Source organism: Camarhynchus parvulus, chromosome 14 (genome assembly GCF_901933205.1).
Source record: "Camarhynchus parvulus chromosome 14, STF_HiC, whole genome shotgun sequence".
NCBI classification, from domain to species: Eukaryota; Metazoa; Chordata; class Aves; order Passeriformes; family Thraupidae; genus Camarhynchus; species Camarhynchus parvulus.
This window is the reverse complement of record NC_044584.1, coordinates 7,006,036-7,033,354: the sequence shown is the minus strand read 5'-3', so window position 1 is coordinate 7,033,354 and position 27,319 is coordinate 7,006,036. Positions and strand designations below refer to the sequence as shown.

The window sequence follows — 27,319 nt, the reverse complement described above, 5'->3', positions numbered from 1 at the left end:
GGCACGAAACGGAACTGCACGGCACGGGCGGAGGGGCACAGCGCGGGGAGTGACCGGGGGCCACCGTGCTGGGACCGCAGGGTCACCGGGACCGGACCGTGTGGCCACCATGCCCGGGGACAGCGGGGCCACCGTGCCGGGACCGCGGGGCCAGCACCGTGACCGGGGCGCGGAGGGGCCACCGTGACGGGACCGCGGTGGCCGCCCTCAGCCCGGGGACAGCGGGGACGCGCCGAGCCGGGGATCCGTGCCGCGTTCCGCGTCTCCCATCCAACGCCATCCGCAGCGGGCCCTCCTTAGCTTCGCAAGACCACCCGCTCCGCTCCGCGCCGCCGCCGCGCGCGCAGGCGCGCTGGACGTACGGCGGCCGGGAGGGCGCAGGCGCGGGGCCGCTCCGCCGCCCGCCGCGTAAACAAGGGCCCGGCGGGGATGCGGCGGGGTCGGGGCGGCCGCGGGGGCCGCGGCTGAGGGGCGCAGCCTTCCGGAGGTGTTTCCTCGTCCTCCCCCCGCCGGACGGGGGTGGCGAGGGCTGTCCCGCCATGAACTTGGCCGGGCAGAGCGGCGACGCCGGTAGCGGCCATCTGCTGTTCGCCAACTTCAACCAGGACAACACGTAAGGGAGGCTGAGGGGGGCGGGCTGAGGGGACCCGGGCCGGGGAGTGGCAGCGGCCGGGGGAACCCTGAGCGGGCCTGGGAGACCCTGAGCGGGCCTGGGGGACCCTGAGCGGGCCTGGCCGCGGGCAGAGCGCGCTGGGGTCTCCCCGGTGCTGCCCCTTCCCGTGGCGGGGAGCGCCGCTGGAGCCGGCCCGTGCCGGGGCCTCGGGGCTGGAGCGGGGCCGGGGTCCCCCGCGGGGAGGAGGGCCGGGAACAGCCCCCGGTGCCCTCCGGCTGCACGGGGAGCCGCGGGGACAGGGACAGGCCGCTCCTGCCGGGGACACGCGGCTCGGGGGTGCTGGCAGCGTGGTGGCCGCTCCCTGCCCGGGGAAGTTGAGCCCCTGCTTGGGAGCGTCGCTCGCTGTTCTGGGGAAGGGAATGGAAGGAGGGCTCCTGCTGCTCCTTGCTGATGTTCAGCCCTAGGAGGGCCTGACATGAACCCCAAACGTGCAAAGATTTCATCTAAAAGTTCCTCGCAGCTGTCTTTTTATACAGTTTTTTTTATTGTCACCTGTTATGTTGAAGCAGTGAGACTTAGGCTTGAAGGTAGTTTTATGAGCCCGTGTTACTTTTGGTTTTGATTTAGAAGAGGCCTTTCTCTGATCCTTGAAACTGCACTTCCTTGGGCTTGGGATGGCTCAAGCTGCACGTCTCACAAATTACTTAATCATTGCAGCATATTGACATCAATTAGTGCAAATTAGTTTTTATATGGGGTATTATAAAGCAGTATTTTTAATTTAGGAACCCCCTCTTAGTTGGGATTGGAGCACTGAAGTTCATTTAAAGAAGGATTTGATTGTCTTAAATACGTGAGAAATGAAACTGGGGAGGGAGTAAGAATTGAAAGAGCTTGTACTCGAGAAAGGGGTTTTGTTTTAGGAAGTGAGTAAGAGGAAATGATCTCAGGTTGGCATCACAAAGTGTAGCCCACGTGTGTGGTGGAGGGTTTGTTTTTTTAACGACTCGTTCTTTTTGCAAGCAACAATATCTTGTCCTCACGAGGGAGATCTGTGCCTGTCGTCAGCAGGTCCTGTAGCATATGGGAGTTGTGAAGGTTATTTCTGCTGGCTGCCAGGCACAGTTACATCACAGGAGAATCTCTGCCTTTGAAGGCTTTGTTGGGGGTGAAGAGATGGGCAATTGGAGCTGGATAGGTTTGAGACAAGAGACTCTGGCAGTAAATAAGTTGTGGTAAATGATGGGGGGAGCAGTAGTGCTCTGTGTATTTGTGAGTAAATCATTATCCCTGTATTGATTCAAGGCAGAGACTTTGCAACTGCTTTTTGCATTTTTTCAGTGCCATATAGAGCTCACTCTATCCATATAAAACATGCCCAAGTTTTGCTCAGCTACCATTCATTTTTTACCTATTACTGGAAAAAAACCCAAGTCATAATAACTGGGGTATTTGTCACCTCTTTCTTCTGCAGTTTATAAAGGTCATATATAAGTTTTTGAAGTTCAGCTCTGTTCTCCAGTGTGGCACCTCTGCATTTTCAGTTGCACCTTAGCTTTGTGGAGACCTTTGTGTACCTAAAGATCACTGAGTTGTGACCAAAAAAACCCACTTAATTTGAACAAGAGTTGCAGGTTGGCTTGAGAATAAAACCAGGGCAGAAATAACAAGAAAGCAAATACAGCATAAACTTATCTAAGTGGATTTTGGCTTGTACACCTTGAAATCTTTCTTCAAGGAGCATAAAGGTGATTCCTTTATAGCTTGGAGTTTATAGGGAGAGAAAAGGGACACCTGGCCAATGGTTTCATTCCTCAGTTGGGTGTGCTACTGCACTACTTTTCCCATTTCATTTTTGTAAATAACAAAAAATGTTCTTTGATAGCTGGTTTGAGGTTGTTTTTGTGTGTGTGTTTGGTACTCTAATATCCATTGTGTCAATAAATTATATTTTTTAAACATATGATTTATATGTCATTCACCTTGAGATTAGCTGTTGAGAATTTTGGTGATGTATCTTTTATGTGAGACAGACCTGGCCCATAGATTTTTGCAATTCTAAGTTTTGGGTTACCAGATCTTTTGTGTCATTTTTGAATATTTATGAATTCAGGTATGTGATGTAGAAAGGACAGAAATATCAAAAGGCTCCTGTTAATATTTTTGTCTCAAAATTCTGAGAGTAATTTAAAAGGCCACTAAATTTGAGATAAAATGAGGTGGTTGATGATGTGGAATAATCTCTTCTTAATAACAGTATCTTAAGTAAAACTCCCCAAGAAAAGTAGTAAGTATAAAACCAGTCTTGCAGATTCCTTTGTGAGCAGCCTCTCAGTGAAACACTTGTCTGATGTGGTAAGTGGCCCAAACAACCAAGTTGCATTCAAGTTCCTAAACTGAGTAGAATTTAATGGTTGTGTACATTTTTTAAACAGAATTTTTTTTTTCCTGTTTCCCACCCATGATCTCTCTTAGTTTATTGTTTGAGTGGAGGAACAAGAAGGCAGCTGAGTTTATAGTATACTATAAATATATACTGTATATATAGTATTATAGTATATAGAATATATATACTACATATTCTATGTACTATAATATATATACTGTGTGTATATATATACATTATATAGAATATATATGTCTATATAGTGTATAGAATATCTAACCTAGAGATATATTCTATATATCATGGAGATCACAGTTCACCAGGTGAGAGGAGCTGAAAAGAACTCATTAGGAAAGACTTACACTTTCCCATGCTGGGCCTCAGAAAGCTCACCTGTTTTCAACTTTTACAGGTAACTGGAGCCCTTCTCCAGACAGGCAAGGTAAACAAATGTATATTCTTTCAGGCAGTATATGAAAGACAAGCTTTGTTTATGTCTGCCCAGTCAGTAGAGCTCACATCATGCTTTAAGGTGCTTCACTAATTAGAAAAATTGCTGACAGACAAAACTGGAAAATAAATGACATGGGCTCATTGTTGTTTCTACATTTAAAGCTTTTACCTTCACCCTAATAAAGTGCCAGTTCCACTCAGGTTTAACTGTCCTGCTTACCTGCACAGCAGAGCCAGTTCCTTGTCTTAGGAAAAGATGAGGCTTGTTGCTACTGAAAAGAAATATCAAGCCAACTTTTCTTTGTTTTATGGAGATTTGGTAATTAGTTACTCTCTCCTGTAGGAAGATGAGCTTCATGGTGGCTCTCAGTCTTGGGAAATTGGATTGCTGGTAGTTAGAAGAATGTTGTCATCACACAAGTTGCTGTTGCTTTTCCCAGCTGTTGCAATCCCTGGTGACTGAAGCAGATATCCTCTGTCCTGCTTTTTGTCACTCGGTTTTCCCAGACTTGGCTAATATTCATTCATGGATGCTGTGTGTAGTGACATTGTCTCTTGGAATAGTATCTGCATTATTGCAAGTGTTGTCTTGCCTGTTTATCCCACATTGCCCCAGGCTTTATTTACATGAGAGTTTTGAATTACTGGCTGGGACTGGAACTCTGCCTGAAAACACTTCACCTATAATGCAGCAGAAGCGGTTGGTTTGTGGCTTCTCTTTGATATAATGTTTTCATTAAGTAAAAACACAGAGAAGGGTATTTTCAGAAGATCTTAGTGTGCTTGTTTTGGACTGAGCCCTTTTCCCCAGTGAATCAATCATTGCACAACTTGGCATGAGTGGCATTCCCTGATTGAGAGGCAGAAGCTCCAGCTTGCAGATCAAAGTGGAGCAACCCATTGGAATTCGGGTGTCCCAACAAAACCAGGCAGTGGAAGCTTGTGGGTGGCCTCAGTGCTAGGTAGGTTTTACAACTGTAAATCTTTAGCAGTGGATACTTGGGGAGAAATACCCAAGTGCAGTTTGTATTACTTCTGGGAAAACTGCTAAAACTGAGCATAGATAAGTTTATGAAAAATTAAACACCTCAAAAACTCATAGAAGCTTTAAATCTCATAAGGGAAATGCTAATGGATTAGAAGTTTGTGACTTTTTAAGCAAAGCATAACTTCAAGATCCCAAAGCTTGTATGTATCTGTATAATAGGTAAAACTTTCAATATTTAAACTGTTGCACGGGTATTCTTTGGAAGTACTTACAAATGGTGTTCAGATTCAATTTGCACCCCACCCACAAAAAATAACCCCACCAAACAGCCTGCTTGTGAAATAATGCAAGTGGGCAGAATAGAGAAGTTTTAGTCATCTTTTTTTAAAATAAGTAATTGTGGGACAGCGTTTGGAAACAAAGTAGTCACTGCAGTTTTGAAAACAGACTTCTGATGAAAGGGAAGAGGAAACATTGTGTTTGGACTTCTAAGGAAAACACTGGTGTGTGCCTTATAAGCAAGGATTTCTTCAGGCTCTGCTTTCATTTATGTGTGGAGTTACACATGACACGTATCACTCCATATATTTCTTCTTTCCAGTTTAATTCTGCCCTTTATTTCCCAAATAAATCAGTCTCATTCTACATTGTGGGCAAATGCTGCCATCTCTGTGTGCACCTGGTGTGCTTTGTGTCCCAGAAGCTGTATCCTCATTCCCTTATTCTGTGATGTTTGGATCTCTGTAGTAAACTGCTTGTGGTGGGCGGAGCAAGGGTTAGGTGCTGAGCATTCACTCCTCTGCCTTTGTTTCTCCTAGGTTCAGGTGTCCTTCACCCGTGATCCTTGAGGACAGGAGAGCTCTCTATTCCAAGGAGAATTTAAAGCTAAACCCAGACCAAAAAAAGGAAGGACAGAGCGGTCCCGTAGCTCCTACACTCAGGGAGGATAGCTGAGAGAGACAAGCTGAGACAGACAAGCGTATGTTGTGTTTCTTGCTGTTGTTGCACAGGGCACAGCAGCTGAGGGGGGCTGCTCAGAGGAACTGTTCCTCAGTGTGTGACCATTTGGATGGGGATTTGGCCCAAGAATAGTGATATTTACTTGAATTATGGACTTTCTGTTGTCCCAGCCTGCGTGTGAAGTGATGAGCAGGTGTGGTCTCCTTTTGCTGTAGCAGATTTAAGTTGGAGTTTTCTTTTAATACAAGAATAATGGAAAAATCTCCTGTGGGTTGTCAGAACGTTGCTGACAAAAACATTGAATGTATGAAGTTCTGTATCTCTTTTCCAAAATAATGACCTTCGATATTTAGACATGCCTGTGAGATGTTACAGCAGATATTTTGGAGGGGGAAATAAAGCAAGGTACATTTCCTTAGTAATTCCTTAGCGATTCTTATGTCTTCATTGATTTTTCTTTCATTATTATTATTATTTTCCCTCTCCTCATCATAAGCCAAAATGTTTTGTCTGTGGAAATTTACATTGGTTTTGAAATGAGATGGAACATTAGTATAATGAGACTGTATCATAATGAAAGTAGGCTTAATTAACCAGTTATTTAAAGCAGTAATGACTTTTAGAGTTATGTTTATGCTGCAGCTGCAATTGATTTAATCTTTGAGAGAGCTGCCCTTGTTAGGAACTTTCTGATTAATGTAGAATATTTCTGATTAATAGTTAAGGTCCTCTGTGATATGGAAAGGGAAAAACTGGTTTTCTTCCTTCTGTATGTATATTAAAGAAACAAAAGAAAACCTTAGGATTCTAACCCAGCTGAAAAAACTTGTTCCTTTTAAAGAGCCAGAGAGACTGAAGCAGCTGATTTCCCACTTTAGGTGAGTGCACTTAGAGCGAGTGTCAGCATCTTCCAGTGAATGGGTGAAATCTCCCAGCACTGTTTGCTTGATGAGGATAGTTTTAATTATTTATGGTAGTCACTCTTGAAAATACTATTAAGATTTATGTAGTCTTGGATCAGTCTGCAGCATTATCTCTGCAAAATGTGGATAAACACAGTTCCATAAATCATGGCTATATTGATAATTTTGTACTGAGGAGACAACCTTCATGATGAAATAGCTCAGAGTCTACAGCCTAAAGTGTGTAATAGAGGCTGCACATAATAGAGCTAAAACCCACATGTGTATAGCATAATGTTAGGGAAAAAAAGCCATTTTAGAGAATATTTATTTTATTTTCAATTTCAGTCTCTCATCAGCTTCTGAAAATCAGTGATTATAAAGCATAACACCTATGCTGTAAAAGGAGCTTCTAATAAACCACAGCAGCTTCTTGTTGGCCACTGTCTATCTGAGCAAGAGCTGAATGGCTTATTGATCATATTTCCTCCCCATATGCTTGCACATTTTTGCAGAGGTGAGGTAATTTTGGCTAGGTCCTTTTTTTGTGGATTTGGCCATTTAGATGGCTGTGGGTGTCTTAAGGGCTTAAGTGTAATATCAGTGCAGGGGAAGATGGGAGATTTAAATCACTGTGATTATGCTGGTATAATTCAGCCCAGTGGGTTCTTATTACATATAAAAAGCCTTTTTCCAGTAGTTTCATAAGAAGTAATTTAAGAATACATTAAAAAAAACCCCAAACCAACCAAGCAAACCCTCCAAAAGCAAGACTGCTGTTCCAGAAGAAAAAGGGGTTATTTTGCAGTTACACTTGTACACTGAAATGGGTTTAATTATCTTGACTTGAACTCCTCTGTGTAAACAAATAATCTGTGACTTCCATCACCTCGAGCCTGAAATAAATAACAAAAAGCAGTTGTCATGGATGGAAAGGTTCATTCTGTGCTTCTGCATTTTGGGTTCTACTCAGTCTAGTGATTTTTATCATGTACACAATTCATGTTTGCCGTTGTCTACAGCTCATTTGAATGAGGTATAGTCGTAGACCAAGAAAAATTGGTTTCCTTGCTGCTTTCAGTGATGCTGTCAGTAAAACAGTGATTCAGCAGTATTCTGTATTGAAAGCTGTAAGTACAATTCAGGAATCAGTTCTGCCTAGAAATACAAATAGCTGTTGGTGGGCTTCTCTGTGAGTAAATAATCCTGTGTCTTTTGTGGATTGTTTATATTGCAAGGAGTCTTGTGACCCCACTTATTTTTAACTCTGTGGAGTGCTTGTTTACCTTTGCAAAGTGACAGTTCTAGTGTCATTCTTTGTGAAACTTTCTTTTGGGGAAAGCAGTAGATGATATAAGAAAAGCTGACTCATTGCTTTGTTTTACCAAGTTAGAGTTTCAGGATTTTTTTCTCCTAATGTGAGTTTCTGTTGAGCTGTACAAAAGTAGTTGAGCAAAACCAAGTGTCTTTGGTGGTTAATCAGATGGAGACTGCTGAACATACTGATTTTGTCTGAAGGAAAATTAAATTCAGTATTTCTAGGGTGACTTAGAGGAGCAGCAACAAAATTTTGTTTTATGATTGCTTCTCTATCTTTAAGCCTAATATGCTTTTTTAATATCTTGGTTATTGAATCTGTGGAATTGAATCTCTTGCTTGCGTGGTTCATGTTTTAATTTGAAGGTTTAAACCTTCTCAAACATAATTTCCTAACCAGATTGTGCCAGCTGTATTTTCTTCTAGAAGAGAAGGTCATACCATCCTACAGAAGTTGATTTTGTAGCTTAATTTCAGAGGGTGAACTATATGAGGAGCAATTTTTAATTTTCTGGGTATGCTGAAATTTAAAAAATACTCACTTTGGAGCCACAAGTGAAAATACAGAAAGAACATGAAATCTAGGAATCTTCATTGTATTCCAGATGCTGTATTAATTGTTAGTGCATCTGAACTGTAGAGAATGATCTTGCTGAGTTCAGAAAGGCATTTTTGGCAGCCTGGCTGGCACGGTTGGATTGCAGCCCTGTGTTGAATGACTTGCCACAATTTAGGGTATCAAAATGTATTTTATTGGAATTTTCCTCCATGTCTCTTGGCAGTAAAAAATATATGAACTATAAGCATACTAATGCACTTCTGTAAAACTGTATTGACTGTTAATTTTCTTTATCTGTGGCATAAAATCATCCTCCAGATGGGGAGGGAAAATAAGAATGAGCCATTGTCTGCTGCCTTGATGTGTAAAGACCTGCAAGACAGGCTAGAGGTTTTTCTAGCTTAAAATTTAAGACCTGCCTTTGACTCTGTCTGGAAAAGCAATTAAATGGTCTGTGAGCTAAGTGTGAAAATTGAGTAATGGAGCAAAGAAGGGGTTTTAGTCAGTTTTTTAATGTTCTGCTATTGTTCAATCTGTTTAACATCAGTCCCTAGCACTTTTTCGAGGGTGCCTCTGATCAAAGATTCACTATGAGTATTTGTAAGACTGAGACCTGACAGTGGGGTGCTAGAACATCATCACGTAAAGCCAGAGAAAATTAGAGTTGGCAGTCTTTAATTACTTTTTTTTTTAATATGAAAACTCTTCTGGGATGCTCGGGGATGGTTACACTGTAAAGAACAAAAATCCCCAGACAGCCCAGTTTAAAAGGTCCTGGAGGTCACCTCTAATGATGAGGCAATGATGTAATTGGTTTGCATTACATTATTCAAGTCATCATCTTCCCTCCACACTAAAGCTTTTAGCCTGTGTGAAGAAATCACCGGTGAGAATTGGGCAGTAGGTTTACTTTAGGCTGTGAACTCTCATTTCATAAATGTGAAGCAGAATTCCACACCCAGATTCTGTAATTCTGAAGCTGTTTGGTCTAATCAGAATTGAGGAAGCTGTCTGTGTCTGTTATGGCTTTTTTGGACAAACTTTTTATCACTTTCCTTACTGAGCTAACCCAGCTGGAGGTTTAGAACTGCATAAGAATCTGTCCAAGGGTAATCACAGCTGATGGAGTTGATGTTCCTGACTGGCTTGTTTCTTTTGCAGATCCCTTGCAGTTGGCAGTAAATCAGGCTACAAATTCTTCTCTCTCTCTTCTGTGGACAAATTAGAGCAGATCTATGAATGCAGTGAGTATCTTTTTCTCTTTTTTTTTCTGTTTTTTAATCCCCTTAGTTGGCGTAATGTGAGAAGAATAAGAAATGTTTCACTTTTTCACAGGTTGTTTGAAATTGGCATAAAAGAAACCTTAAGTGTAAATATCACACAAATACAGTAATTGCAAACAGGATAAAACTATGAATCAATGTTCTGTACATGGTATGAAATTTGGTAGTAGCTATGAGAACTCTGCTTTTCTAATTTCATGTCCAGCCAGGTTACGTAGCAGCTGGGTATAAAAATAATAATTTATTCATGTGAGAGAGTCTCTTTTGGGTCTTTATACTGGCTGTTGGAGCATGGAAGTACTAATATACCTTTATCAAATAAGAAAACAAAGCCTTAATTACATTTTTTTTATCCTAATATTTTCTGTTAGAAAATTATTCTTTAACATGATAGCTGCAGGCTTGCTCATCCAAAAGGGTGACTAACTCAGATTCCCATAACTTCTCAATAGGGATCACAGTTGGGTAGGATCTGAGGTGAAATGGAGGGAGGCCTGGGGGAGAAGTGGTGTCCCCTGTTCTGTCAGCAGTTTACAGACTTCCCTTTTTTGAGATGCTACGAAGTCAGCTATGAGTGCTATGCATGAGTATCCTTGCTTTCTTGTAAACTCCATGTGAGCAGGTGGTACCAATTGCTGTGATGTCAGCACTTACAGTGGGATCCCATGACAGAGCTGTCCTCAGACTCCATTCCCAAAGTGACCTGACCCTGTGGCATGTTAAGTTTGGAAATGGGGTATGATTCAGATCACCCATCACCTGGCATGACAGCCTGCTTCTGTACACAGTCAATGGAGAGAAGTAATTGTGAGGTTCAAATTAGGCACCTGTGGTCAGATTAAATTGTGTTGTAGCTACACCTTCCTACTTGAGTCATGGTCTGGTTGTACTGGTTAATAAGTGCCTTGGATTCCATTTTCTACCGTGGAGTTTATGTACCTGACCTCTGCAGTATGTCAGGCACTTCCAGTGTCTGGCCTGGTGTCACCCCAGGAGACTCAGTGCAGATGAGTCCCTGTGTCACCCCAGGAGACTCAGTGAAGATGATTCCCTGTTACACGAGACACTGAAAAATATCCTGGGAGGTCAGCTGCACTGGGCAGGACTGCATCTTCTGGGTAGTCCTTGAGAGAAAAAGTACAGATTGGACAAAGTGCCTTGTTCAACATCTTGCAAAAGCTGATAAAAGCAGTTGGAGTTGGAATTTTGACCTAATTCCAGTCTTGTCTTCAGACTGTTCTGGGTTTTGTATTGACTTAAACTCCTGGATATTTAAGTTTTCTGAGTGTTAAGTGTGTGAAAGCTGATCACAGAGTATGAGGTAACATGTAGTAGAATGTTTTGGGTTGTAAAGGACCTTAAAGATCACCCAGTTCCCCTGTCCCGGGTTGCTCCAAGCCCTGTCCAACCTGGCCTTGGACACTTCCAGGGATCCAGGGGCAGCCACAGCTTTTCTGGGCACCCTGTGCCCGGGCCTCCCTACCCTCACAGGGAAAAATTTCTTCCATAAACTGAACCTGAATTTCCTCTCTATGAGTTTTAGCCCATTACTCTTTGTCCTCTCACTACAAAAAATCCAGTGGTTTGGCCTGTGGAAGCCAGACAATCTTGGTTCAAAGCAGATAGAAATATTGAGAAGCCTTCATTTGCTTTGTATGAGTCACAAAATTTTCAGTCTTGGACTTGCAAACCGTGCCTGTTAAAACTTGATATGAGGGTGGAGGGCTTCCTGTGCATTGGGTACCTCCTTTCCTCAAGGAAAGGTGTTTGAGGCCTCTCAAACCCAGTGCCTCCCACTTCCCAGTTTAGTTTAAGTGAGTCTAAAGACTTCTTGTGTTGTGTGAGCACTGTTAAGGACCCCTTCCTTCTCTTCTGGAAGATGGAACTGCCAACTCTTGTGTAGGTGTTAAAGCTAAACTACAGAATATGCCTCAGCTGTCTTGTGTTTGAGAGAAATACAAAAAAAAGATGGGAGATTTGGCTGCTCCCATCACTGACTTCTGCTGTGACTGCAAATCTCCTGACTCCCTGTGCAGTTGATCCCACTGTAAAAACAAGCATTAGATTGGAGGGTGCTTTAAGGCTTAATGAATGCTTCTAACATGCTCATGTTCTTGGATTAAAAATGGAATAAAGGCACAGCTGATCATAATCTAGCTGGCTCTAACCAGCTCTTGTCTGTGATGCTCCATGCTTGTGTTTATGAAACTAATCTTGTTATGTGTTTGCTTGTTCTCCCCTCACTGCTGATACTTAATTTGTTTTGCAGTTCTTTTGTTCTTACTCTGTTTTGAATCTGAGTTTCTGGCAATGCTCAGTTGTGTGGTGTAAAGGAGATAATACTAATAGAAAAAAAAACAACAAAAAACCTGAGTAACAGCATTGCTATAGGGCTTTATTGGTGCTAAACATATGATTAATTCAGGGCAGCTGAACATAGGATGGGCAGTATAGCCTGGTAACTCTTGAATAGTTGCTGTTGGGAAGCATAAATTACTTGGCAGCTGTGAGGAGATTTTATCTCTTCTTCCTGTTCAAGGAAGACAAAGGAGCAGAGGTGCATCCTGTATTTTAAGGTGAATTTAATTAAATGCCCATCACAAAGCCTTTCTTTAAAGGTAACTGTCTGTATTATAGTCTTTGTATGGTGAGACTGAAGGATTATCAATACCTTTGAGGCATTTGGCTTATTGAAAATTTTTTCCTCTGTCTGGTGTCTTAGTTGTTGACAGTGCTCTGCCCTGTGTGCCTTCCCTGCTGCCCACCCTTCACATCAGTGCAGCATAGGGCAGCACTATTTCCATATGAATCCCTGCTGCTGTTCCCCTTCTGAAATACCAATTCTCCTGCCTGCCTGGGAGGATGACAGTTCTCAGAAGCTGTGTCTGCACACTCATCCCTGGATGGGGAAAGAAGCTGTGCCCACCCTGGAGCTGGGAGCAGTCAGACTGTGGGTTTTGGGTCTCTCAGTGCTGGTCTTCTGACTCTTGTAAAAGGTTGTCACCACTTTGAAGGACTCCAGGCTTAGATGCAAAGCTGATAACCCCATCCTGTACAATATTTGAGAGTCTTTTATGTAGCTACTCTGATTCAAGGAACAGGGACCTCTGCATTTCAAAGTCTGTGCATACATTTATTGAAGCAGATTTTTGTATTTCTTTTTCATGTGTTTAGTGTAGTATCAGAAAAATGGAGAACAATTCCTTGAAAACAAAGTAATTACTAAAATGCATTATCCCTGTTGCATGAGAAAATTGAATTTTCAAAGCCTCTGTGAGCTGTTATGTCTTCTCTGGAAAAGTACCATATTAAATACAAGATGTAGATAAAAGTCAATTATGTAGCATGGAGTACTGAAAATGCAGAGTGTAAACCTGTTCCTTTTTCATAACTAGGCTGTTTCTCTCAAAAATGTAGAACATTAAATATTTTGTGTTCATTTTCTTGAAATAACTGCCCAGAAAAAGCACTTTGAAAGCAGACATGTCCCACACTGATGGCAGTGTCATATACTGAGAATGTTGAACAGAACTTTTTTCATGGAGTTTCTGTCACTGCTGATGGGAACAGTGCAAATTAATTACTTAATGTTTCTCTTGGCCAAAACAGAAGCCTTCAGAAACAAGCTTTTTTGGGTTGTTTTTTTTTGTTTGTTTTTCTTTTTTACTGGCAGTTTTATGGTTTGGAATGTGTTAAGCATTGAGCTAATCCAGAAGCTGACTCCTGAAAAATTTGTTTTGATGGATCGAGGCCAAAGGCTCAAGTCACTTGTCTTGACTGGGTTCTGTAATCAAAGGGCAGGTGTAGCCAGTGGCTGTGAAAGAGCTGCAGAGCATGGTAAAACTCTCTCCAGCTTCTCACTGCCCTGAAAAATGTGTGCACTGTGTTCCTGGGGTTTTGGAGAGGAGTTTATGGGATGGAAGGGGAGGCACAGATGCCAGGATAACTGGTGGTGGGACTTGGCCTCCTGCCAGCATGGTCCAGTGCTGTGCTATGATCAAATGCTCTGAAATCATCTTTGCCAGAGATCCTGGACTCTTCTCCCTCCTGCTGTTTCCTCATGTAGGGATTTGTGTTCCTCCTTTGTTTTCAGTGCTCCCATAGTAGAAACACTTGGCAAATCTGATGTTTTATGGCTCTGCATGAATGCTGGGCACCAGTGATTCCTGCACAAATTGCTCTTAGGGCCTGTCAGGTAAAAGATGGTGTGTGTGGAAATGCTAATTGGTGGCTGCAGCAGTCTTGTGGCAAATGAGTTTCACCAGCTTCTCTGAGTACTGTAACCTTTCTTTCTTCATAGAGAGGTAAATGGAAATGCCAAGGGTTTGGATCATCAGAAACCCTTTCAAGCATAATACAGCTTTAAAAACAAAACCCAAACACATGCACGAAAAAAAGCCCAAAACCGTTTGCAGAGATAAAAGAAGATTGTAAAATTCTGGAATTTGACAATTTTCTGGGTTTTGTAGCTTTGGATTTTTTCTGTTGGATTCTGGGCATGGGGAATAGACACTGTTCAGAAACATAAACTTGTGTGACACCTTGGGAAGGGGGGAGGAAATCTTTGGAAATCATCACTCACTGTGTAGATTTTCTGCTTTAAAAGCCTATCCCATGTCCCACCTTGACTCTGAGCTGTCATGGCAGAATGTTTGTGGTGTTAAACTGTATTTTTGCATAGACTGAATCTATGATTCTATGATTTTCTTAGACAATATTTCCTGTTGATGTGCATCATTCTTCTCCCCTGAAATGTCCCTCTATTTTTCCTTCATTCCTGTGATTGCTCAGCTGACACAGAAGATGTGTGCATTGTGGAGAGGCTCTTCTCCAGTAGTCTGGTGGCCATAGTTAGCCTTAAAGCTCCACGCAAGCTGAAAGTTTGTCACTTTAAGAAGGGGACAGAGATTTGCAACTACAGTTACTCCAACACCATCTTGGCTGTCAAACTCAATAGACAGGTGAGTAGTGGTTCTACCTAGGTGGAAATGTGGGAAAGGGGTTGTGGATCTTGCTTCCTCTGCTGATTGATGTCTCTTCCTTTAGTGACAGAATTTTGAAATTTAGTAGCACTTTTCCAGTGTGCCTTCTGTATGGCATCTCAATACTTCTATTTGGTTAAGTATTTTTGGTTCTGTGTTTATATATTTACTTGGGGAAATACCCTGAGTAAAGTTATCTGTTGTTATGGTTGTAAGTGCTGCGTGCTAATTCCTGTCAAAAAATAAAATCTAAAACGTGTCACACAACTGGTGATTTTTTTAAGCACCTGGAAGCATAGTTTGCTATATGACTAAATCATTAGTAGGCTCTTCAGCAAGTACAGACTTCTCTGTCTTTAACCAGTTCATTCAAACTAGAGAGAATGGCATCTGGAGGAGAAAACCTTAATGTCTGACTTTGCCCCCAAAAAATGAGCGTGGGAGGAGGGGTTTCCTGTTTAAAGTCATGAGAGAAGGAGTGGGTAATTTGATTTCTGGCACAGGGAGTTAGTGTAAAATGAGTAATGTCTAATTAGTCATCCACATGTAGTCTGCAAAGTTAATGAGATGATGAAGAACTTAGGAAGAGTTAAAAAAAAGGCCATTCACAAATTATTATGGCTAAGTTATAGGCTTTATGAATGGTTAGGAAGTCTTGTCCGTTTTCTCTGTTTAGCAAAAGCAGAAAGTAATTCCCATTATTTCCACATGTAAATTAGTACAGAATAAGAATTAAGTGAAGGTTTCTGGCTTGCTGACTTAAACTAGTAATGGGAATTCAGTTTTCACTGGTGAGGTTGAGGGAAGTGAGGTGCAGTATTTGTGTCAGGAGCTGGATTTTGTGTATCTTCTGTCAGATTCTTACTTCTCCCCATCAGGTGAGTACAACTTCTTCTCTATTGGGGGGTACCTAGTGCATTTTGGGATAGAATTTTTTTAGGATTGATAGATCCATACGAACTCCATTTCCACATCACCATTTTGTCCTCTTTCCCTTTTCTAGAGGCTGATAGTATGTCTGGAAGAGTCTCTTTATATCCACAACATACGAGACATGAAGGTATTACATACAATCAGGGAGACCCCTCCCAATCCTGCAGGTAAATGCGATGGTAGAATCAGCAGAACTCTGAAAAGTGCTTTCTGTGTCAGTGTATGAGGCTCTCTTCAGGGAGCTGTGGTGCTGTTAATTCTGCTTTCAAATTCAATGACTATGAGTGTTGTCTGAAAGCCTACATGTTAGATCCAGCTGAGAACAAGTAGCAGACTCTGCCCTAAACTGCATCTTCCCAGTATTTTGGTCTCCTGGAGTGGATGTGTTGAAATGTTAGGAAAAAACCAGGAGAGATAAAAGCTGGATTTTGACAGCACTTGGTATAGTTAAAGACTTTGTCAGGTTAATTCTTTAGGAATCATGGCAGACATGGGAAGTTCTGCTGTTTAATCAGTTATTGTAACTCTATTGGTATTACTCCTTTTCTGTATTATATTAAACAAACTTATGCTAAATAGTTGCATATATTGCAGATTGAACTCTGAGATTACTTATCTTTGTTTCTATTTCTGTTGATAATTTGGGTTATTTTTGTGACATTCAAGTACAGAATCAGAAAGTTTTACTGCATACATCCTGGAATTTTCCTGTTTCTAATCCTGTTTCTGCATCCCTTCTAGGGTTGTGTGCTTTATCAATAAACAATGATAATTGCTACCTGGCCTATCCAGGAAGTGCAACTATTGGAGAAGTACAAGTCTTTGACACCATCAATCTGGTAAGAATCTTTGAATGCTGTTTCCACCTCTAAAGATGCAGGTCTTGAAAATGACTTAACTTGCTCAGAGAGGAATTACTGGACACTTAGGTTTCTGTGTAACAGTTTGCAGCATCTCTTGCTTCACAGAATATCAGTAAATAAAATACAAGTGCTGATACTAGATTTGATTGAATAGAATTTGATTGAATTGAAATTGGTGGAACCAAGTAATTTCTATTGGAAATGTCTTCTGCTGCTTGTAGTCTCTATGTATAATGCTTCAGTGATAATTTATGTACTTAGTTACTGAAAAAAATACTGAAGCTGTTGTCCAGAAATTAAGAACCATGTTTGCCTTGAATGTGCTTAAATATGCAGTCACATGCAGCTTTTAACCTGTACTGTTCTAAGGTTCTATTTTATTGATTCACTGCAGAGAGCTGCCAATATGATCCCAGCTCATGATAGTCCCTTGGCTGCTTTGGCATTTGATGCAAGTGGTACTAAACTTGCCACAGCCTCAGAAAAGGTAAGGGAGCTTTTGATTGCCTTGCTAACAATGATAAAAATCAAATTTGTCATTAAGTATTTTAAGTGTGCACAGTTCCATGTGCAAGTGCCAGGAAGGAAAGCTTACAGTTAAAATGGGAAATCTAAGTTAAGATCGGTTAATGATATTTGACACAATTTCCATGCTGTGAAATGTTGGATAATAAGGTTATTTAAATAAAACATTTTAATCTGGCTGCAATTAGGGCAGTCTTCTGAGTGTTTCTCCCTTTAGTGCAGGATACTTAATAGAAATTAGTTGTCTTGTTTTGATGCTGTCTTCCTAATGAAAACAAGACAGTTAAAATCCAGAGAGAAGTGCCTTGCTAGTCTTTGGCATGTGATGACAAATTGTTCGTATAATGTGTGTAAATTAGAGAGTCTGAACCCTCTGCTCTTCAAGCTTAGACTATAAAGGTATAACTGATTGCACCTGATAAAGGCACAAAGACATCCAAGTGATTGCACTCCTGGTACTTGTCTAGTCTGCTGGTTTTTCATGATCAAATATGATAAGAAGGGCTGGTTTTGATGCACAGCTTGTTCTCTGCATTAGTAGCTCCCACCTCTTGTTTCTGTACTCTTCAAACACATCCTACAAACAGGCTCCATAAATACTTCGTGTAGTATCTGGGCTGCATCACAGCAATGAGTTAACAGCAAAGTGGTTTGCTGCTTCTGGTTGTGCTCACTAGAGCTAGTACGCAATGAATGAACTTGAAATGGAAAATGATCTATTTCTGGTTTTCTTTCTTTGCAGGGGACGGTAATAAGAGTGTTTTCCATTCCAGAGGGACAGAAACTCTTTGAATTCCGAAGGGGAGTGAAGAGGTAAAGTTCAGCTGGGTTAATTACCTGATGCTCATTCCTTATGGCTGATTTCCAGTATGTTCAGCAATTGAGCTGGCATCCTGATTTTTTTGCCCGTTTTCATCTTCATTCATCCCTGCATGTATGCTTATAACACTTTCAGCTTGAATGTTTTCCAATTTCCTTCCTTTGGACTTGACTATTCTATAAATCAATCCTGTCAGAATTGTACTCCCTCTTGCCTGTTAAAATTTATTAGTGAGGGAACTTGTTTAAAGTGGGTCACCTTTTTTAGGATATATTGTATTCTTGTGGAAATTGGAAGCAGTACATCTAATATTCTTACTCTCTTCTAAATCCTTCTAATGCAGTGGCCAGTTATAGCCATTGTGCAATGGTGTTGTGGTTTGTGGCAGCAGTAACTCTGTGTTTCTGCTGTGCTTTATACAGGGTAACACTGAGTTCAGATTGTTTCTAATTGATCCCATATCTGGTAAACATCAGAGCTAAGCATCATTAGTCTTATGCTTGAATAGCTTCAAGAAATGATCAGAGAATTCAGCATGCTAATTATTGAAGGGTGTTTTTTCTTACTTTTTTCTCACCAAAGTATTGGTGAGTTTAGAAATCTTCTTAACTAAGCCAAATAGTTTGACTTCCTTGTGTTTCTTCTCTTTTTTCTTTTTTCTCAGGTGTGTGAGCATCTGTTCATTGGCTTTCAGCATGGATGGCATGTTTCTGTCTGCATCCAGTAACACGGAGACGGTGCATATCTTCAAACTTGAGACTGTGAAAGAAAAGTAGGTTTCAAAGATGCCTTGGAATTCTTCAAGGAAAAGGATTAAAAGTTGACTGTACTCAACAGAATGAGTTCTCAAAAGTGTGGACAGACTTCTTTTCAACTTCTACTGTAAAGTAAAGGGCATAAGAAGTCACTTATGAATCAGCAACTGCAGCTGAGCTGTGTACTGTTCTCCCACTGAGTAGAAAAGGTGTTTTTCTGCCAAAGAGAACTTGGCCATCCTTCACAGAGGAGTGTGGAGCAGTTTGAACATTTTCAGTTAGGTTTGTTTCACCTCCTCTGACATCCATATGGGGAGAGCTATGTCAGCAATGCCTTCCAGCTGCATATAGGGAGCTTTAAAAGACACCAAGTTATAAAATCTTCCTATTTATGATTTGAGAGGACAGTCTTAATTCCATTTCAATGGAAGTTATTGGAAACAATGATTTGCGTAGTGATAAACAGATCAATAAAATCCTGAAACATAGTGCTTTCCAGTAGATTCTGCTCTTGTGTAATGAATGTTATAAAATGCAGGCTTATATGCAGAAGTATCAGTTTACAATCAAACATGCTTAAATAACAGGCTGAGGGTATTGGAGGACACATTTTGTCCTGTTGTATAAATGAAGTGTTAGAATTCTCAAGGATATTAGTTATTTCTGAAGAGAAACAGCTGCTTAATATCTTTTAAAATAAAATGTTTTCAAGTGTTTACACACTTTTCTCTCTAAGGTGAAGGCAAAGTGGGTGACTTTTCTCTTCTGATTTGTAGACCTCAGGAAGAGCCTACAACCTGGACAGGTTATTTTGGAAAAGTGCTGATGGCCTCAACGAGCTACCTGCCCTCTCAAGTAACAGAGATGTTCAACCAGGGTAGAGCCTTTGCTACAGTCCGTCTGCCCTTCTGCGGGCACAAAAACATCTGTGCACTTGCCACGTGAGTACAGCAAGGAGCCTGCACTGCCCACCCTGCTGGCTTGTTTGGGCTCTGGAAAAGCTGCACAGCTTCATCTGCAGCAGAGCACTGCTCACCTGTGATCATTCCAGTTTAAAGAGCAACTTGGCAGAGCCAACACTTCTCAATCCTGTGAGAGAAGGAGGAAAGGGCATAATATTTAGATACATATGGATAGGAATAGCCCATTTCTAAGTGTTGTTTAAAGATGTCTTTTAATTTTGAAACAAGAATATTGAGAACAGACCCGTGGGCTTTTATGGCATTTGTTTCCATTAGTGCTATGGGGAGTGATGGTGTATGTTGTTAGTGAATTGCAAAATTAGGCAATCCAGCCTAACCATTAAAGAAGTCTTTGAAAGCAAGTTCATATAATTCTTGTCTCTAAAACAGCGTAGCATTCATTAAAGTTAATTTTGAGGACTAAATCTAATCTTTTATGCTGTCTTCCTCAAAGGCAGGTCCCATTTGGCACAGCTACCAAAGTAATAAGCTGAGCAGTAGTAAACTTACTTTGTGGGGGTTTTATAGTTTTTATGCTAAATTGACTTAATGTCTGTACTCTCACTGCTCTGATCTCAAAGCACCCTTTAAGCAATAATTAAGCTTTGTAACATTTCTCAAATAAGTAAATCCTTCCCGTTAGATTATTTGTCTCTGGAGTTGCACAAAGCTTGATAACAGGATGGTAACTTCTGAATCTGTTTTACTGAGTTATATGTAATTGCTTGATTCCTGTGGCATCCTGTTAGCCCCAAAATGTGGTTATGCTATAAATCTTTTACACACAGCTCTTTCCTGGGTGCTCTGACTATTAACAGCATTCCCTGTCCAGGAGCTAAAGTGTGGAAAATAATGCCTTAAAGTCATAGAATCATTTAGGTTGGAAAAACCCTCTGAGACTGAGTCTAACCATTAAATCATGGGAAGGGAGGAGAACATGCTTTCTTATGTTATTTAATAATCTTTTATATAATAATCTGTTATTTAATAACTTCTGCTCTAAACCTTTCTAGAATCCAGAAGATCCCTCGTTTGCTGGTGGGAGCTGCTGATGGGTATCTCTACATGTACAACTTAGACCCCCAGGAAGGAGGCGAGTGCACACTAATGAAGCAGCACAAGTAAGTCCACATTAGCTGAGAGCTGTTGTATTTTATTTCCTCTCAAAATCCATTTTCTTCTCAAACTTGGTTCTGTTCTGGAAAAGTCTAACTTAGAACAGCTCATTTCTTCAAAGTAATCTTTTTCCAGACCTCTGACATGAATGAGTAATTTCAGAATCCCCCTGAGCCTTCCTTCCAGGTATCCCCTATACCAAGCACCGCTTTACCAGCAGAAACTGAGCCCTGTCCCAGTGCAGGGAGGGATCAATCGCTGCTTTCTCTGTGCTCTTGTTTCCTCTTGGCACTTTGAGTTGAGTTACTTAAACAAGAATTTGAAACGCGTGACACCATCCTCTTCATCAATAAATGAAGTGGTTACAAACATGAGAAAGATCTTGCTCTGACTTCACAGAGGGGAAACTGGCCTATGAAATTATCCCTGTTCTCTCTCTGCTGGTGTCCTTATTAAACTTCCCTGCATGTAGGCCAGGCAGGTGTTCTGTAATAGTACTGTAGAACACTTGAGAAATAGGACAGTGCAGTTTCTCAATAAGGGTTGGCAGGAAAAGCTAGGGTAATACAGTCAAATTACTTGATCAATCATGGAATTAAAGATAATAACTCGTGATGATAATTCAGGTTTGCAGCTTTGGTCAACCTACAATTATGGTCAAAAATCATACATTTATCTGAACATTTGAAGACATGACCTCTGGTTAGAAATTAAGTGAAGCCTCATAGAGGGATGCCTTTACCAAGCTGTTAATCTTTGAAATACTCTAATACTTTCTCTAGAGGCTTTCTAGTATCTATGTAAGAAGCAACTACTTTTGTTATTGCAAAGCTCAAGATAACTTAAAATATTGCTGATTGGGATGGGATTTTTTAATCATGCAGTCTTGGTTTGAGTCTTTTTTTCCTGCTTTGAGCTACTAGGATTTAGATCCTGATGCCGATGAGTCTTCAGAGAAATACTGAGGATTGTCAGGTGCTTTCTAGCCAGGCCTGTGGAACAGAGGGACCAAGTTCCTCCTATTGCATTTATTCATACATTATTCTTGCACATCAGATGAAATATTTTGCTGTAGCTGCCAGCTCAAGCTTTTTTGTGCCCAGGCAGATCACCTCTCTAGCTAACCCCTCTGTTCCTGGCAGGCTCGATGGCAGCATGGAGCCCGCCAACGAAATTCTGGAGTCTGCATCGCACGACCGGCCGTTGGTAGCGCAGACGTACAGTGCCGCTGTGACTAAAGGTACATATGTGCCTTCCTCACCCAGCAGGCATGGTAAGGAGAAGGCTGGGAATGGGGCAGGGAGCACCTCTGCCTGTTGCTTCCTTCTAGATGGCTGCGTGAGCTGGTCCACGTCCGCACTGAGCTTTGCGTAACCGCGCGTGCGAGGTGGAGCCTCGGTGAGCAGTAGGAAAAGAGCACTCGTAGTGTGCAGTAGCTTTCTGTAGATGGGCCACTTGTCTTTGCTGCTTCCTGGGTAGAATTTTGGCTTGAGTTGTGTTGATGGCTGTAGTGATAGTTTCAGTAGTTGTCACATGGTTCTTGAGGCAGTTCTGCACCCAGACCTTGTGCAAAGCATCTGAATTATAGCACTGCTCCCTTTTCTAAAAAAAATTTTTATGAAAGGTTAATAAATGCTGCTATTGTTCCTTTATGGGAACAGCGACCTTTTAGCCTGATTCAGTGCTCTGATAAATGAAGAGGATGAGAACTTGGTTAATGCTGCAGCTCTCCAAGTCAGTGGAGCTTTTTCCACGTCTGGCACCCAGGTTAGTGCCTCCGTGCATAGGGAGGGCAGACAGCACATGCCCACGTCTGCACTGCACTGCATCAGTGGAGGCTGAAAACAGCAGCTGCCCAAAGCTCCAGTATGCATTGCACACACACAGGAGTTTAATTTTGATCATGAACTGCTTTTGGCTTGGAGAAACACAGTCATGAAACAGTCATGATAAAAACAAACATAGGGTGGCAGTGAAACTATTTGAAGTAATGCCTGGTTACTTCAGCTCCACTCATTCACTCTGGATCCAAGCCTTAGTTTGTTGCTGCTGATTCCCCAACTCCTTGTTCCTTTCTCTCCAGCCTATACGGATGACCTGGGTGCTGTGGGTGGAGCTTGCCTGGAAGATGAAACCAACTCACTTAGATTGGATGAAGACAGTGAGCATCCCCCCATGATCCTTCGGACAGACTAAACTTGGACCTGTGAACTCACTCCTGAAGCAGAGAACACTGGCTTGACGTTTCTTGAGGAATCTCGTGTTATGCTGCTATGAACTTTGACATGAGTTGGGAGAGAGGATGACAGACTCTTACAGTTTTAAGTCGTAGCTGTAGTTCTAATTCTATACAATTGGAAAAATATATGGTTTTCAATTCAGTGGCTTTTAATCTTGCTTATCTATTTTAGCTGTGTTTATTTTTTTTTTTTGTTGCCAAAACCTGCTGTTTGTGCAGCCCTCAGAGCCTACTTAGCTTTGCATGCATTCATGTGCCAAGCAAGCATAGGAGGGGGAGAGAGAGAGAGAAGCCACTTTATAACAAACTCAAGTTTGTATTTTTTTTATATATGTATATAATATTTAGCCTATATAAGGAAGGAGTAGAGAAGTGGTTCTGGAAGCTGAGACTAGTTCTGCACTGACAAAGGTCCAAATGGTTTCCTGTGCATGGGCTTGCAGGCATACCTAGTGACTGACATGCAACCTCTCAAATGCAATGGCCTGTTTTTTTGGGTTCTCCCTTCCCTTTCCTGGACCATTTTGTTAATTAAAATTCCTTCTGAATGTTGTGTATTTGTGGGACTGTTCTGTTTGTTGGGATGGAAAACTGGAAGTGTTTCCCTGCGTAAGGATATAGAATTTAGAAAGTGCCTTTACAGGGAAGGAAAGGAATTGCTGCAGGAAGAAGAGCTAGAATGAGGGAAGGATTGTTGGAGAATCTTGTCTGTACACCTTTGGTACTTGAGTGTCTGTAGCCTGTGGTGGCTGATAAACTTGTGGGTTTTTGAGAAAAGACTTGGAAAGCACTTTCTTTCTTTCCTATAGATTGTCCTGTTTTCTTGGCAGAGTAGCAATAACCTTTTTTTATACCTTTTTGAATTATCCAAAGCACGGATTCTGTCAGGCTGGAGGGAAGTCCCTGTAGGGTTTGGCAGCCCCACTCTATAAACAGCCTTAAGGTTTCCTGCTAGAAGGCTCTCAGTTCCTGCTTCTTCTCAGTCTGGGGCTGAGTATACTGCTCTAATAGTGAAAGTTCTTGATTTTTTTTTTTCAGATTCTGATGTAAATATAAATGATTTTGAAAATTTAATTTACTTCTGGGTTCTCTACTGCTACATAACAATGCTTTTCTTTCTGTTTTTTTTTTCCCATTCCCCCTCTCATCAGAGTACCTCTTATAGATACACTCAAGGACTCGTCGTTTCTTTGGCAGTTTTGGAATAAATCCTTAACTGCCCTGACACTGACTAGGGCTTTCCAAGGCTGAGCAGTGCTGCAGACTATTTTTAGGGTTGTAATGTGCCTTCTCTTAAGTCTTGGATAACAGTTATTGAGCAAGTGATTAGTGAAGTACTTGGTGAGTGTTACTTCCCTTTGCCAAAACAAGCCTGCTTTGCCTTCTGTGTAGCAATGTGGGTTGTTTCCTTTCCCTCTACTGACTGCTTGCAAAGAAGTAAATATAAAGAGAGGCAAGGAAATAGCAGATCTTAAGAGGAGGACAGAGGCTGAGTGCTCCAGCTATGTGTGAACTCCCTACCACAACTAGGCAGTGATGTTCTTTTAGGATTGGTACCATGAACAAGTCCTCCCTGGAGCAGCACTAGCATGCAGTGGGCTCTGTCCCCAGAGCCCCGTGTGGGCAGATGGGCTTCCCCTGCCTCTACAAGTACAAAGAAGGTGGCAGCCCCTGCCAGGAGAGCTCTGTCAGGGAGGCTGCAGTGAGTCCCTGTCAGTGGAAGGTGTTTGTACACAAGTGTGTGTGGGAGAGAAGGGATCAGGCTTGTTTATTCACTGCAAACCCTTGAGTGTCCTAAGTAGTTGGTTGGAGTGGGTTGTGGTGTCCTCTCCAGAACCCAGCACATTCCCAGCAAACCCCTGAGCCATGCTGAAGCCTCACTTAGTCTCTTGACTTTAAGGTCTGGCTGACAACTCAATTCCATGGTCTGCAGTTATTTATTTATATTCTGCTTTACTGCTCTCAGCTTTGCTGTGATGTTCCAAGCTGCAGAGTGAAACACAAGTCTTGAAGTAAATATAAGCTCAGTGAGCTTTACTGGCAAACTGACCCACCCAGGAGATGTCTTCTCATTCCAGGCTAAAGCTGGTTAACATTCCTGATAACATCCTTGGAGGTTTGGCCTAGACTCCACAAGCACAGTTAGCAGTAAACATGCACCAGCAACACAGGTCTGCTAAGCACACAAGTTTTACAACTCCTGAGTGTGGCAAAGGCCATGTTACACCCCTAAATGTAATTACTAACTTTACTGTAAAAAATGGAGGTCATTTATTGTACTAATTTTATTCCCTTCTTAATTTCCGTACCTTATTTTCCACGGGTGAGTAGGAGATCCCATATTCACTGTATTTGTGTCTTCCATATGCTGTAGTGTGTTCCTGCTCCTGAGCCACACACTGTGGAATTGCTGTGCCCTACTTGGTTCACTCTTAAATAGAAGCTGAAAGCCAGTTAAAAGTATCTTCTTGCTGTTGTAACTGAGAAAATCTTTTTGTAGAGCAAAAATATTAATGTTCTGAAGTTAGTGACCAGCTAGTAGGGTGGAGCAGGTAATTTCTGGTCCCCACTGGCTGTGTATTTAAGAGTGGTGACAGTAGTTTAACTGCATGAGGATATAAACTTTTTCTCAGATAAAACATGACTGATGTAATTTCCCTGTGATGGCCTTAGGCCCTCAGTAACCACCCTGCTGTGGGGTGCTACCAAAGCTAGAAGCCTTTCAGGTTGAGGGTTTATCCCAGTGACACAAAGATGAATTTCTATTTTTTTTTTCTTTAAACATAACCAGAAATGCTGTTTGCAGCTGCATCCTCTCCTGAGTGTGGAGCATGTGATTGCACTGTTGTTCTCTGTGAATCAGGTGGTGTCTAAACATTTCTGTTCTGATGCTCTGACAGACCCAGGGCAAGCCAAGGAGGCTCGAGCCCTGTGCTGTGGCCACAAGCTCCTGGTCACAGGATATGGGAACACCTGTGCAGTCCCTCTCAGTTCAGACTGACCTTCCTTGGAAGGACAGTGTTTGTTCTGTACAGCCTGTCTCTCTCTCTCTCCATATGGGCTGCACCTCTTGATAGCTTTTAACTCAGTGGAGGGTTGAGGCAGAGAACTGAAACAACCAAAGCTGGGGAGGGGGGAACACTGAAAAACTTGGAATCCTAAACTCAGGTCTTAGCTTGCAGTGGGATCAGTTCCCAGTGAGTACCGTGGGGAAGGAGCTGTTTCTCTTGATGTGCAAATGGGCAGCGAGTGCAGGTCCTCGCTGCTGTCTCGACATCTGTCTGTTTACTCTGTATTCAAGTTCTGAGGCAGAAAGCTTTTATCTGCCCTGGTCTCTTCTTATGTCACTGTTTCCAAAATACAAGTGATAGATAATCTAGCAGTTAAAAGGCAGGGCCTGGCAGAGGAGGAGGAGGAAGTAGAAAGCATCAAGAGGTTGGTAAAAGCTGTTTGTTCTGGTGCCCTGTTGAACAAGATGTTGGCACGAGTGAGTGCTCCCTCTGGGATCAGGTGTGTGCTCGTACCTTGCTGCTCTGGGTCCTGCACAGCAAGTTTCTTGGCTGTGTTCTGCAGAGGGTTGGGGTAGAGGTGGTGGCTTTTCAAGTCTGCCTGAATGCAAATAAATACCTGAGAAACCTTTAGTGCAGTGACAGGTGTCTGCACAGAGGGAACTTGGTCTGACCTGTGTGGAACAGTGAAAAGGGAGGAATGAGCAGAGGAGCGCCGGGCTGGGTGAGCGCTGAGCCCAAGCACAGCACTCTCTGTTATATCCCATGCTGTGCTTTCTTGGCTCCAATAATGGCATTAGCACCAACCAGCATGCAGTAGGACAGTAGGATTTCTTTCCCTGTGGGTTGCTGAGCTGTTCAGTATCCCACTGATGTGTGCAGATGCTCCACTGCTGTTTGCAGAGCGACAGGAGTCTTTGTCCAAAGCGTTGGTGGGGATTAATCACTGCAGAGGTTTGGGAAGTATTATTCTGTGCTCCAGCTGTCCTGGCTAACAGTCAACTTTATTTAACCTGTTAATATCTGAGAGCAAGGCCCGAGTGTCTTCTCCACATGTGGAGAGCAGGCCTTTCTTTTCCTGGAATCTGCTGGCCTGTGAAAGGCTTGCAATGAAGAAAGCATGGCTCTGACTGTAAATAAATCCTTTCAGATTCCAGTTGTACAACCAAAGGAATTCAGCAAATTCCTATTTTTCTAATCATGACATGCCTTCATTTTAATGCTTTTCTGACTGGCAAATCTCATCTTACGCTGCTTTGAAAATAACGGGCAAGAAGTTGTAATTCTGGCTTGCAAACAGCTGCCTTGTGCTCCTTACAGGTGTCAGTGCTGTGGCTTTGGCCATGTGGCTGCAGGGACCCTGCATGTGTCCGACTCAGGAGTGGGGAGTTCTCCCCAGACCTGTAGCTCTGGGTTTCTGTGGGGTGTTGACTCAGCCCTAGGTCTACCTGGATCTATTTGCTCTTGCATTTGCTTCCTTACCTGGAGAAAACCCTGCATCCTGCAGTGCTCACTGACTGTTTGGTATCTGTGTCGATAAGTGGAAAAATCTGTCTAACATTCCACCTCACCAAGTGTCTGGCTCTCACTGCTAGCCCGTCGCTCTTTGTAATTTTATAACTGCCTAAGAAATTAAATCTGTGTTGTGATAAGTA

At 42.1% G+C, this 27,319-nt stretch overlaps 1 protein-coding gene across 2 annotated transcripts; it reads left to right on the top strand.

Moving 5' to 3' along the window:
• The first annotated feature begins 377 nt into the window (after positions 1–377).
• WIPI2 (WD repeat domain, phosphoinositide interacting 2) lies at positions 378–27,319 on the top strand. 2 transcript variants are annotated; one of them, XM_030957996.1, is made up of 12 exons: positions 378–613; positions 9,340–9,422; positions 14,253–14,422; positions 15,447–15,543; positions 16,118–16,215; positions 16,634–16,726; positions 17,507–17,577; positions 18,249–18,356; positions 19,116–19,280; positions 20,315–20,422; positions 21,560–21,657; positions 22,501–27,319. In XM_030957996.1, the coding sequence occupies exons 1-12, from the start codon at positions 540–542 to the stop codon at positions 22,611–22,613; spliced, it is 1,278 nt and encodes a 425-aa protein (XP_030813856.1). In that variant the 5' UTR covers positions 378–539; the 3' UTR covers positions 22,614–27,319. The 2 variants fall into 2 exon arrangements, with proteins under 2 accessions (XP_030813856.1, XP_030813855.1); XM_030957995.1 differs by having other exon boundaries at positions 21,560–21,690.